This window comes from Erythrolamprus reginae, chromosome 1, assembly GCF_031021105.1.
Source record: "Erythrolamprus reginae isolate rEryReg1 chromosome 1, rEryReg1.hap1, whole genome shotgun sequence".
In the NCBI taxonomy this organism is placed as follows: domain Eukaryota; kingdom Metazoa; phylum Chordata; class Lepidosauria; order Squamata; family Dipsadidae; genus Erythrolamprus; species Erythrolamprus reginae.
In genome coordinates this window covers 255,077,845-255,092,289 of record NC_091950.1, presented here as the reverse complement: position 1 = coordinate 255,092,289, position 14,445 = coordinate 255,077,845, and the positions used below count along the sequence as shown (strand labels likewise).

The 14,445-nt window shown below is 41.2% G+C and overlaps 1 protein-coding gene across 1 annotated transcript in view; it reads right to left on the bottom strand.

Annotated features, from left to right (window-relative positions):
* Nucleotides 1-2,803: 2,803 nt before the first annotated feature.
* The window catches only part of NBAS (NBAS subunit of NRZ tethering complex), a 194,249-nt gene continuing 182,607 nt past the window's right edge, over nt 2,804-14,445 (bottom strand). The window contains exon 52 of the mRNA XM_070732857.1: nt 2,804-3,516. Within this exon, the coding sequence (XP_070588958.1) occupies nt 3,241-3,516 (276 nt within the window). The 3' untranslated portion in view covers nt 2,804-3,240. The remainder of the gene's footprint in view (nt 3,517-14,445) is intronic.

Genomic DNA, 14,445 nt, shown 5'->3' with positions numbered 1-14,445 from the left:
TAAGTTCATTTAACTCACAAAGCTATTCTTGGAGGGGGGATTAATTGAGTATTGTGTCTGAAAGTCTACTGCTAAGTAAGCTTATTTTTTAAATAAGGGGTTATGTGTCTAGAGAGCTAAGACTTACAGCCACACTCTGAAGCGAAGCTTGACACACAAGATAACAAGGTCTGTTACAGTTTGTTAAACATTGGGAGCAATTCCAAAATTCATAACCTCATGTGGAATCAAGCAATTCTTTAGGACTGATGAGGGAAAACTCATCATGCCAGTGAAAAAGCATCAGAATTAAACAGATACAGTCTGACAGTTTTTAAAACCTAGTTGCAGTACAGAATGTTTTATGACAAATATTTTGATGAACATTTTTGAGTTTAGGAGAAGTAGTTTAATTTCAGAGTACCGCCGTAAAGACCTAGGTCTTAATACCCCAAAGTATTATACAGGCTGAAGAAGCCACTTTCAATAATTCATGAATATGAGTCCTGTGTCTGTCACAAAATCCATGTTAAATGATGCCAATTACTTAATCTGGCAAAATAGTATAAAAATTAGAATGGAGTGGAGAATAGGGGGAATTATGATAGCTGCAGCCACAATTCTAGCATAGAAAAATATCACATTCAAAATAGGCTGTACCTAGAACAGTAGATAGCCCTCCAGTACACAATAATACAGAATACTAAGGAACCTATCTATAGCATTTGACATCTAAATTATAATTGTTGGAAGAAATTTCCCTGGTCGTTCCCAGCTGGGATGCTGAAAAGAAATGAATTCCAAAGCAGCTGCCAGAAAGTGGGATTCTTTTAATGAAGGAAGGCAAAAAGCAGATGTGACACAGCTCAAAGCAATCCTGGATTGTAAGGCGACTTGGAAGTGTAACTCTGAACCTTTTATGCTTAATTCCCCTTTGCAGCTCCTGCAGCTTTGTGTGTTTGTATGCCTCTAGTTCAGGTCTGCAACCTGCAACTTTGGAGCTGCATATGGCTCTTTGGGTCCTCTGTTGTGGCTCCTGTTGGGCACCGCCCCTCGCCCTCCCCTCCCAGTCACTCCTTGCCTGGCCTGAGAAGGTATGGGCAATGGTGGGGAGTAGAGAAGTGACTGGGGCTGATTCTCCAACTACTCACTCTTTCTGGAGCTTCTTCTGTCCCTTGTTGATGCTGGGTGTTCCTTGGTCATTTGGGGAGACATGCAACCTACTCTCCATCCCGAGATACTGACTCCACTCGATCATGACTGATACTGGCTTCATTAACACGAGGGCTGGTGGGGTGGGAATGGGATCCAGGAGGAAGGGACGATGGAAATGGGGATGCCCAGCTATGGCTTTAAAACTTGCATGGGGGACTTTTGCTGCCTGGAGGACCGTCCTCCTCCCACTCCTTCTACTCTTGCAACCACAACTGACCAGAGAGAGACGTAAAAAGATATGGGAGGGGGAGAGAGAGAGAGACAGAGATAGAGGGGGAAGATAGGGAGAGATACAGAGAGACAGATAGATATGGGGGGGGTATTAAAAGAGTTTTATGGTTCCTGGTGTTTTTTTGGCAATCGGTTCTCTGCCCTAATGACTGTCTGTGTAGGCATGACTAGGGGGTCATGTGACTGGATGGGAGTGAGTGACATTGAGATGGTTACACCCACTCAGGTTTTGTGGCTCCCGGTGTTTTATTTTCTGTGGGAAACTATTTGGTTGAAAAATACAAAATATAAAATCTATGTGCAGGACAAAGAAGCTAGTTTTATTTTCTAATTTACTTTCAGGCAAATCTTGTTTTTTGAAGTTTTAGAAGAATAGTACCCAGAATCAGAAAGTAGGAACAATATTTCATATATTTTGAACTTTGCTTCCCTCTTTTCTCAGTTTTCTATGAAAATCAGTGTTTTTAAAAATCTGATACAGTAGAGAGTAAAATCCATAACATGTAACTTATCATGTTTGTGATTCCTTCCCTGTTATTTTGTCTGTCTGCTTGACCTAAACAGCTTATAGTTATATTTTAAGCAAAAATTTAAAAATGTAAATTCATCAACAAAATATAAAATAATAATAATTTTCTAAATATATTATATTTTCCAATTTCCTACCTCACCTCCATCATTCAATATTTCTTAGTGGAATATAAGTTTAACAAAATAATAATTGTAGACGATGGGTCAGGCTGAGCCCGGGGAATGGGTCAAATGCATCATTAGTCATGAGTCCCTTTGTGTCCACAGGAGATCTAAGACCAGCCCTTCTTGATTTCTGTTGACTCTGATCTACTGCCAATTTGCCGTCGCAATTAGCAGTTCAGATTCTTATTCAGAGGTACCATGGAATAAACTTGCACTCATTTAAACAATCCTGGTTCTTATATTTCTTGCACCTCACAATAATAATAATTACAAAAAAACAATTTAAAAAATTAGAAAAATACAGTTATTTGCAGATCCATGTTCAAAGTTTATGGAAAAAGAAATCTATTGTTAAACCAGTTTTCACTGGAACCCTCGGTGTGACACCTGATATTTTACACACACACACACACACACACACACACAAACCATTCTGCCTTATATCATCCCAAGACATTATTGTCAGGCACAAAAAAATCAGGAAGCAAACCTGTTCAAAAGATTACAGATTTATTGCATGTGTTACAAGAATCTGAACTACTAACATTAGATTGCTGGTCTTCTCCTACAATTACCTTAATAACCCTTGATTAGGGTTTCAATTAGTAAATTTCCACTAATCTTAGACTGTAATCTTACCCATACATACAGAAAATGCAACCACACTAAAAGTAAACTCAAATTGGTTGAAAAGTAAACATTTAATGGCAATAGAGAAATTAAATAACCTTCCAAACAGAATCACATATTAAGTCTCTTTTTCCATGTTACACAAGACCATTCGTTCTATCTAACTGAATTTTTAGTTATATTTTAGTTCTATGATTGTGTGTTATATGATTATTTATTATGCAAAGAACTGGAAAATATATATTTATAGAATATTGTTTAGGTGTCATGCTGAATGCACAACAGCCTTCTGAAGTGCATTGCCATATGAAAAAGGTACTGATAAAATGGAAACCAATTAAAGAAATGGTTAAAAATGCATATTACTTTCATAATAGCACTGAGCAAAGGTGAACCTGAAGCATATTTTTCCACATTTTTCTTTCAGTAATATTTCCAATTGAGCAATCATATTTGAGGCATCAATTGCAATTTGAAGAGTCTTCCCATTCAAATCCAGTGCCTAAGAGAAGTTAGAGATGCACCATAGGTCTGGAGTGCAGGATGTGTTCCTTTGAAGGCCATAAGGAGTGAACCTGCCTCAGCAGCAAAGCCTTCTTCCTGCAATTGTTTCGCTATTTCGATCGCATCCCAGCGTCCTTCCTCTTGATTGGCGATCATATGGTTAACAAGGTGAGAATAATAAACCGTGGGAATGCATTTCACTACTAATTTCTCATCCAGGAGTAAAGAAAGAAATTCAGAGTCACAGTTGGAATCATCAACCTGGACAAAAAAAAAGAGAGAAAAAAAAGCATGCAGCTAACATTATTTTTGAAAAAAAGAAAGAATATAAAGTTGTCTATTTGAATCACAGATGGAATGATAAGCCACTCAATTTCACTACTTCTCTTTCATCATCACTGCCTTTCCTCCTCTGTTGGGTAAGAATCCATACTCTATTTTGAAAGTGCTGTTATAGATGTAGTCTACTTTAGTCAACTGGATAAAAATTGATAATTAGAGAAATATATTTCACTTTGTTCCCCAACAGGAAGCATGGATGGGAGAGCTCTTTAAAATGTTAAGTTTGGGGTATTTTCAATCATTTATAAAGTGCATAAAATGGGTGCGTACACATAAGATGGGAGATTGTACAGAATTTGTTGATGTAAAGCAGAGCAGGTAAAATTAATAAATACTCATCTTTCCTCTCCTCCTCATTTGAATGGAAGCCTCTACTTCAGGGGGGTCAAACTCAAATTGCCATATGACATATTGCAAGTTTATTTCCCTTTGCTAAACTGGGGGTGAGTGTGGCCAGTTCGTGATGCATCTGGCCCACTGGCCACGGGGTTTTTTATTTTATTTATTTTATTTTATTTTTTTTATTTTATTTAATTTTAATTAATTAATTAATTAATTAATTAATTAATTAATTAATTAATTAATTAATTAATTTTGACTTCTATGCCGCCCAATCCCAAAGGACTCAGGGCTGCTTACAACAATATAAAAATTACAAATAACAACAGCAATACAAAGAAGTCAAGAAAAAATTAATTGCTAAAATCCTAATTAAAACTAAAGACAATTCAGTAGCATACGTACAAGTCATTCAAACCAATGCAGACATATGGACAAGCTAGTGGTTGATTTAGTGTTTGACACCCCTGCTCTACTTGATCATGGTTCCTTCTACTAAGTTGTGATCTAAGTCTTCAAATGTAATTTGAGGCAACTTTCTATGCTAGCCACTAGCTATTATGCAGGTAAGAAAATATGCAACCTTCTCTGCTTGATGTTATGAATTACGGTAATACAAGTCACAGTTTCATATGATTGCACACAACTTCTGAGATTCATGCATATTTACTGGATGGCAAGTATTGTTCCTCGTGTGCACTTGGCATCAGGACTAATATCTTTTCATTCAGATTTTGAGCTGTTGTGCTACCAGAATGGCTCATTAATTTGAATCCCACAATCAACTCTTCACCTTTAGAATACGGGGGTAAAAACTGGCTTCCAACTGGCTTTGAGAACAAGAACAGCAGGCTTGAGTGATTAGCAAATTGCAGATCATATTAAAAACAATACAGCCATGTTCCAATATAAGCAATCTATATACTTCATTTAAAAGCACTTTTGCAGAAAGTTAAGCTGTTTTAATAGCACAAAAAACCTTCAGGTTTCAAATCCAGATTTTAAAAACCCCTAATAAATAGGCAATTAAAGTACTCTAAGTGCTATATACAAATTGCCTGTTCCACAAATGCAATTCCAGAACATTAAATTCTAAGTATATGAGTGCACTGAGTAAGACAAATGATATTTGCCCAGTTTGTTTATGGTGTTTGTGAAATAAAAAAAGACAATGAATGGTTGTTTCTCAATATGTTGATACTTTTGAAATATAACAGCTTCCCCCCTTTCTCCCCCCCACAAATAGCCAGAGCAACCAAATTGCCCTACCCTCCATGGCTGAAAAAAGGAAAGTTTTGGTTGACCAAAATGGACTAAGCAAGAGATGGATGAAGAGTTAAACCATATATTTTATTTAAAAAATGAGTTTTAAGGCAATCAATGTGTAAAAATGGGAGAGATGGATTTCACAGTTTGCATTATGCTATAAAAACTCCTCAGTGGGTAGATATCACAAGGCATTGTCTCCTGATGCTTGCAGGCGTGTGTAATTATCTGACAACTGGTTTACTCAGATCGATATCAATGTACAGCAAAAACAAAGGTTATGATTTAACACCAGTTTGGACAAAATATGCAATCCCTTATCTTCTTCCCAAATTGAAGTTACATGTGGCAGCCATTAGTCCACAACAAAACACAAATCGAGTATTTCTTCCATTTTACTTTGAGAACATTATTAGTAACTCATTTTATCTCTCATCTGTTAACAACCCAAAGTGGATTAGGAGGGGATTTAATGGAAGGCAAAGAAGGCAACATACACAATCTCATTGCCTGCTCTAAAGCTCAATTTTGTGATATATCTGAAGGAAAAACCACCTATGATTTAGAGCAGTGTTTTTCAACCAGTGTGCCGCGGCACACTAGTGTGCCGTGAGACATGGTCAAGTGTGCCGCGAAGCTCAGAGAGAGAAAGAAAAAGAGAGAGAGAAAGCAAGAGAGAAAAAGCAAGAGAGAGAAAGCAAGAGAGAGAGAGAGAAAGAAAGCAAGAGAGAGAGAAAGAAAACAAGAAAGAGAAAGAGAAAAAGAAAGAAAGAAAAAGAAAGAGAATGAGAGAGAGAGCAAGAGAGAAAGCAAGAGAGAGAAAGAGGGAAGGTGGGAGAGAAAGACAGAGGGAGGGAGGGAGGGAGAAAGAGAGCAAAAAAGAAGAAGCAAGAGAAAGAAAGGGATGGAGAGAGAAAAAAGAAAGGGAGAGAAAGAGGGAGGGAGAGAGAAATAGAGCAAAGGGAGGAAGAGAGAGAGAATTTTTTTGTCCAAACTTTTTTTATACCCCCCCCCCCCCCGCTCAATGTGCCCCATGGTTTTATAAATGTAAAAAATGTGCCGCGGCTCAAAAAAGGTTGAAAATCACTGATTTAGAGAAGGAAGCAAGGGGTTAGCAACATTTAATTATGACTACTTTGTTGCAAAGAAACAGGCTACTTTTAATTGTGCTACTTTATTCTCCCCATATACATTTAAAGAACCTAAGAATTAATCCTCTTCTACACTAATTTTCTTTCTACTGAAACAATGTTACGTGGAAGGTAACAATTCCCAATTTTGTGCTATATAAAGTCAGTAAAATTCTATGCTGATATTTATTTGAAGAAAACTTTATCCAATAAGTTTTTGATAGATGGGTGAATCTCCATACCTATCATCATATTCTGACTACTGTCTGTCTTTGCTGTTTGACAAAGTGGCTGGCCATTTGTCCCAAAGGTGCTTTTTCAACTTGGGGCAAAAGTTGCAATATGTGATGGCAACATTACGACATGAGTTTGACACCCCTGCTCTAAAAGGATGCAGCTTGCCAGTTGTCTGCAAAGAATATAAATACTTTGATTCCTCACTATTCTGTCAGAGCTGAAGAAGCTATTTGACTGAGAAGCAAAATGTCTTCAAAAGAAAAAAAAACAAAAAATTCCAGTTGCCTCCTGAAAAAACACCTTTGGGACAACCATGACTTGGATAACTGAAAATCTCTACACCCTTTTGACTGCTAACTTGTTAATTTATGCGCCTCCTCCCATCAACACCTCTCTTTAATAGATAGTGACTTTAATGCTAATATAATGTTAATATCTGTATATACTATTATTAATGTAATTCTCTTTCATCTTCTGTACTTACTATTCTTTTTTTTAAAGTGGAAAAGGATTTAGGGGTAGTGATTTCTGACAGTCTCAAAATGGGTGAACAGTGCAGTCAGGTGGTAGGGGAAGCAAGAAGAATGCTTGGCTGCATAGCTAGAGGTATAACAAGCAGGAAGGGGGAGATTGTGATCCCGCTGTATAGAGCGCTGGTGAGACCACATTTGGAATACTGTGTTCAGTTCTGGAGACCTCACCTACAAAAAGATATTGATAAAATTGAATGGGTCCAAAGACGGGCTACAAAAAAAGTGGAAGGTCTTAAGCATAAAACCTATCAGGAAAGACTTAATGAACTCAATCTCTATAGTCTGGACGGAGGACACAAGGGAAAGGGGGGACATGATCGAAACATAAAGGGTTAAATAAGGTTCAGGAGGGAAGTATTTTTAATAGGAAAGTGAACACAAGAACAAGGGGGCACAATCTGAGGTTAGTTGGGGGAAAGATCAGAAGTAACGTAAGAAAATATTATTTTACTGAAAGAGTAGTAGATGGACCATGATGTCTTTTTCTGCCATCAATCTGCTATGTTTCTATGAAAATTAATAAAAATATTTAAAAGAAAATATAAAGTATTTCAAGACAGACAAAAAGAGGGAAAATATTCACTGACAAATAATAATAAAGCTTTTCTGCATTTAAAAAATTCTAAAAAAAACTTTAAGAAACCGTCAGCTGATAATATTTTAAAGTTAATCAGGCATCAATTCAATTATAGAAACATAGAAGATTGTTGGCAGAAAAAGACCTCATGGTCCATCTAGTCTTCCCTTATACTATTTCCTGTATTTTATCTTAGGATGGATATATGTTTATCCCAGGCATGTTTAAATTCAGTTACTGTGGATTTATCTACCACGTCTGCTGGAAGTTTGTTCCAAGCATCTACTACTCTTTCAGTAAAATAATATTTTCTCATGTTGCTTCTGATCTTTCCTCCAACTAATCTCAGATTGTGCCCCCTTGTTCTTGTGTTTACTTTCCTATTAAAAACACTTCCCTTCTGAACCTTATTGAACCTTTTAACATATTTAAATGTTTTGATCATGTCCCCCCTTTCCCTTCTGCCCTCCAGAGTATATTAGTCTAAGACTATATTAGTCTTATATTCATTATTATCTGTTTGTAGTGTAGACTCTGCCAACCTGTAAATACACATATGGAAGCAAAAGTATCATGCATATTTATTGGCAAGGGAAGTGTGGGAAGGCTCTTCAGGACAGGCTTACTGGGGCTCTTTGAAATATGAGTAGGGTGGGAACTATTCAACTTCATTTCACAGGGCAGGTGTTGCTATAGAGTGGGCAAACTTCCAACATACAAGTGGATTGTTTCATTGATGGGACTGGAGCAGGCCAACTCTGCTAGGTCAAACCAGCTGGGCGAGCTGACTGTGGAATTCTGGGAGCTCAGCAGTTCACACATTTTAAAGCTGCCAAGTTTGAAAAACACTGGGTTAGTGTTTCTCTTCTCTTGAGTATTCTTTTTGGATGGTTGCTTTTAACTTCAAGGTGAACTTTCCCCCAGCAAGTAAACATGGTCCTCTAAAATGGCAAGAAAAGTGAACAAACTCCTTCCTATGTGTTTAATGTATTTCAAATGCTAAATTAGTGAACTGATTATGTCTAAAAGGAAATGATGTCAGGTGCTACTACTGGTTTTTTAAAAAATGTTTTTAAAGGATGATACTTAGATTTCCCCCTACTCAGTAGTCCAACAAATCCAGGAATGGGAGAAGAGTTGCTCACTAGGGTAAAGCAAAAAGACAGACTTTTACTTTTAGGTAATTTAGAAGACTAATTTATATGCATACAATTTTTAAATTTCAGCAGAAAACAACAGTGAAAACAAGAAGGTATAGGAGAACCATGAAAAGTGAGAGATTAGAGACTTCCGGTTTCGTCGAGGACTGCAGCGGAGTCTCTTGGCAGGGCTCTACCTTGAGACTCCTCTCACCCTCCCAGAGGTCGCCCAAACGCGATCGGATCGAGTCCGGATGGCTCGATCCTAGAACAGGGGATTTCCCTCTGTCCGAGGAGCCATCGCCAAGGCTCCGGGGGCAGGGGGTCTGTCCTGCAGCTCTGGAGCAGGGAGCACCGGTCCTCTCGTAAGAGGACGCGGCCATTGCGATCCCACCAAACCAGCGGGAAGCAAGAAACATCTGAAAAGTGAAAGCAGAGATTAAAGCAATCCTCAGTGAAAAAGGAATACACTAAAGAAGCTACAATCAAGGTAAAAAGATTTTTTTCTTCTATGTTCCATGTTAAATAAGAAGATTGAAGTAAAAGAAAGCGGAGAATAAAAAGTTTTAAAAGAAGGCGAAAGAGAAAGTTGTTGAAAAACATTGTATCCAGGCGCAAATCAACAGCCGGAACTTATTTTTACTACTTTCACTTATTCTTTTGAATTTGGACTTGAACTGTTAAACGCTTGAAAACAAGGGGAATTTGAAGGATTTCAAAATGAGACATTAAAAGGATTAATAGATATAAAATGACACTATTTGGTTGAATATTTTTTCCCCTCTTGAAGCAATTGGTTACAAAAATATTAGAAAATGAAGTCCGGGCTCGGATTTTTTTTTAGCGGAAGGATTAAGACTGCTTACTATCTAGTCACAAAACTTGAATAAATACATAAAAAAATATTTTCCTCCTATTTGGGATTTTTTGTATTTGGATTATCTGATTGACCCTATTTGGATTACTTCGTTGGATTATTTCGTTTGGATTAACGGCGGTTTTGTCGGATACGTAGCGGAGAGGCTTTACAATTTCCCTTAAGCTGCGAGAGACGGATCGACTTCATTTTAACATTGGATAATTAAATTGCAATCGTTTGGAAAACTGAGATTTTATAAATTTTGAGAAGATTAAACTTTACTGTTTCTAGTTTTCAAATCAACGGGACCTTCTTTTAACCTACGCCAAAGTGTTTTCTACAACAGATTAGACCTTCAATCAACAAAGTATTCTATTACGACTGGAATATTAATAATTGGTTTTTTGCTTTTTCCTTCTTACAATTTTAAGTTTTGAATTTTAAACCTATATTACATTATAATTATCTTGGTTTTGTATATGCACTGTTAAAAACCCTTGGTATCCTGCTCCTCCTTAATTGAATAATATTCTTTCTTTCCTTCCAGATTGCCCTCTTCTTTTTACTCCCTTTTCCTTTTTTTTTCTTTATTTCCTTTCTTCCTCCTTCTCCTTTGGTTTTCCTTCTATTTTTCCCCCCTGCTGTGCCAAACCAATTTCTTTTCTTTTTATATAAACTCTGGATTTAGAGTAATAAGAATTTACGAGTTATATCCTGAACATTGAATTCTAATCGCACTTGTATTTGAACTGTATTCCAAATTTCAGTTTTTATTGTGGTTTGCCTAGGGTAATTAATTGTGTAGGTTTGGAATTTATAGTAATTTTCTACATACAGTGGTCCCTCGAGTTTCGCGATCTCGATCTTCGCGAAACGCTATATCGCGAGTTTTCAACCCGGAAGTAAACTCCACCATCTGTGCATGCGTGCCCTTCCACGCATGCGTAGATGGTGGAGTTTCCCCGCCGGGCAGAGGCTTCCCTGGGTCTTCCCCCTCTTGCCCCGGTAAGGCGCGAGCAATGGCGTGGGCGGGTGGGCGGCACACGCGCGGGGAAACCCCAGGGCCGCTTCTCAGCTGAGAAGCGGCCCCAGCAACAGCGCGGGGGGGCGGGGCGGCACGCGCGCGCGGGGGGGAAACCCCAGGGCTGCTTCTCAGCTGAGAAGCGGCCCCAGCAACAGCGTGGGGGGGCGGGCGGCACGCGCGCGCGCGCGGGGAAACCCCAGGGCTGCTTCTCAGCTGAGAAGCGGCCCCAGCAACAGCGTGGGGGGGGCGGGCGGCGCGCGCTGCGCGCGCGGGGAAACCCCAGGGCTGCTTCTCAGCTGAGAAGCGGCCCCAGCAACAGCGTGGGGGGGCGGGCGGTGCGCGCGCGCCGCGCGGGGGAAACCCCAGGGCTGCTTCTCAGCTGAGAAGCGGCCCCAGCAACAGCGTGGGGGGGGCGGGCGGCACGCGCGCGCTGCGCGGGGGAAACCCCAGGGCTGCTTCTCAGCTGAGAAGCGGCCCCAGCAACAGCGTGGGGGGAGGCGGGCGGCGCGCCGCTGCTGCGCGCGGAGGGGAAACCCCAGGGCTGCTTCTCAGCTGAGAAGCGGCCCCAGCAACAGCGTGGGGGGGGCGGGGCGGCGCAGCGCTGCGCGCGCGGGGGAAACCCCAGGGCTGCTTCTCAGCTGAGAAGCGGCCCCAGCAACAGCGTGGGGGGGCGGGCGGCGCGCGGCGCGCAGCGCGCGCGGGGAAACCCCAGGGCTGCTTCTCAGCTGAGAAGCGGCCCCAGCAACAGCGCGGGGGGGTGGGCGGCACGCGCTGCGCGGCATGGGGGGGGAAACCCCAGGGCCGCTTCTCAGCTGAGAAGCGGCCCCCAGCAACAGCGCGGGGGGGGTGGGCGGCACGCGCCAGCGCGCGGGGGGGGAAACCCCAGGGCCGCTTCTCAGCTGAGAAGCGGCCCCAGCAACAGCGCGGGGGGGTGGGCGGCACGCGCGCGCAGCGGGGGGGGGAAACCCCAGGGCCGCTTCTCAGCTGAGAAGCGGCCCCCAGCAACAGCGCGGGGGGTGGGCGGGCACGCGCGCGAGCGGGCGGGGGGGGGAAACCCCAGGGCCGCTTCTCAGCTGAGAAGCGGCCCCAGCAACAGCGCGGGGGGTGGGCGGCACGCGCGCTGCGCGGGGGGGGGAAACCCCAGGGCTGCTTCTCAGCTGAGAAGCGGCCCCCAGCAACAGCGCGGGGGGTGTGGGCGGCACGCGGCTGCGCGGGGGGGGAAACCCCAGGGCCGCTTCTCAGCTGAGAAGCGGCCCCCAGCAACAGCGCGGGGGGGTGGGCGGCACGCGCGCGCGGCGGGGGGAAACCCCAGGGCCGCTTCTCAGCTGAGAAGCGGCCCCAGCAACAGCGCGGGGGGGTGGGCGGCACGCGCTGCGCGCGGGGGGGGGAAACCCCAGGGCTGCTTCTCAGCTGAGAAGCGGCCCCAGCAACAGCGCGGGGGGGGGGGGCGGGGCGGCACGCGCAGCGGACAAGCAGCAGCAGCGAGGCGGCGGGGAAACCCCAATCTTCGGCTCCTCGCTGCTGCGGTGGAAATAAAAAAACCATCTGCGCTTGCGCAGATGGTGTTTTTACTTCCGCACCGCTACTTCGCGACAAATCGATCATCGCGAGGGGTCCTGGAACGGAACCCTCGCGATGATCGAGGGGACCACTGTATTGCTAACATAAAATAATATTAATTTCAAATTTTAAAATGTCAAGTACTTCTACCTACACCAAAACAATTAAGAAGCAGACATCTGTTGCATCGTCTCCCCAAGGCTTGCCTCTTCCATCCCCCGCACAGCCGGTTTTATCAGCAACTATGTTTACCAAGGAGAAGGACAAAGAGAAACCACAACAACCTTCGCTGGCCTCAATCCAAGAGACACTAACTGCACTAAATGATTTTATGCTTAAATCTCAACGCGATGCAATCCAACAGAGAGACGAAATAAAAGCAGAGATGGCTGATATGACAGTAGACACAGGAGAGATGAAAGACCAGATGAAGGAGATCAAACAAGCCTTGAAAGACAGTGAAGACCAAATGAAAGTAGCTGAAGAAAAGGCGGAGAAAATGGAGAAAAGAATTGATCACCTTGAGGACAGAGCGGATTCACGGTACAGAAGATTTGATGAATCAATCACACATCTGGAAATGCAACGTGCGTCATATGGGCTACGATTTCAAAATATAATAGAAGAAAAGGATGAAGATTTAAAGGCCATTATGGCTGACATTATTGGGAAAATCCTCAAGATGGACCCACTTGAAATAATAAAAGAAATCGAACTTCGAACAGCTACATACGCCGTTTTAATCTCCCACGAGAGATTCACATCAAATTTGTAAGAAAAACCTTGAGAGATGACATATTGCACTGGTCAAGAACTGGTCAATTACAACACAAAGGCAAAGAAATAAAAATATTAAAACAAATTCCAAGACGTGTTCGAGAGACGAGAAGAGACTACCACTTTTTGACCAAACTCTTGATCAAAGAGAACATAACTTTTCGCTGGCTTATTCCACAAGGACTGTCATTGACATGGAAATCAACAAGATATAAGTTGGAGAATCTGGATCAAGCAAGAGACTTTTATGAAAATAGTGGAATAAGCGAAATGGAACAGTTAACAAGAGAACTGGAAGCAATGCAGGCGGAAGCCATGGGGGCATCTGCACAAGTGGAGGAGCAGGACCACGGGGCCAGAAGAAAGCAACCCCAGCGGGAAACCAAGAAGTACAATAAATGACCACATTGAGAGACTTAAAAATTTTCTCTGTAAATGTCAATGGATTAAATGAACCAAAAAAAAGAAAACAAATATTTTCTAAAATTAAGAACCAAAAGGCTCAAATTGTTATACTTCAAGAAGTACATATAAAAAAAAGTAATCGGAACTTATTGTTAAATAATAAAATTGGGAATATGTATGCTGCATTAGCAGATCAAAGGAAAAGAGGAGTAGCAATGTATGTTGAGAGTTCTATAAATTCCAAACAATTATTTAGTGACAATGAAGGTAGAATTTTGATTGTCCAGGTTAATATTGAACCTAGACCTCTTGCTATTGTCTCTATATATGCCCCAAACGATGATCAAATCGCATTTTATAAAAAACTACACCAAAAAATTATAGAGTTAAATTTGGAAAATATGTTAATTATTGGAGATTTTAATGCCATAACAAACAGGCAACTAGACCACTCGGGGGAGAAGAAAAATAATAAAAAGAAAAAAAAGAATTTACTACCCTCCACTTTTCAAAAAATGAAAGCAGAACTGTTATTGAATGATATTTGGAGGGAAAGACATCCTCAAAGAAGGCAATATACTTTCTACTCAAACCCCCACAAAATTTGGACTAGAATAGATATGGTGTGGGCTCCTAAATCAACAGCAGAGTATATACAAGAGGTGGAAATAGATGTTAATACTTGGGTGGACCATAATCCAGTTATAGTCTACATGAGAAATAGTAAAAAGCACTATAACTGGCAAATGAATAGAAATATTTTGAAAGAGAAAGAATATAAAGAATGGATTGAAAAGGAATTAAAAATATTTTTTGAAATTAATAAAAATACAGATACTACTCCCCAAAATTTATGGGATGCAACTAAAGCATACATAAGAGGATTAACAATATCCTACACAGCAAAATATAATAAAGATAAGAAAAGAAAATATGAACAATTAATGAATGAATTAAAACAATTAGAATTTATATCACAACAAAATATGAAAAATAAGGATT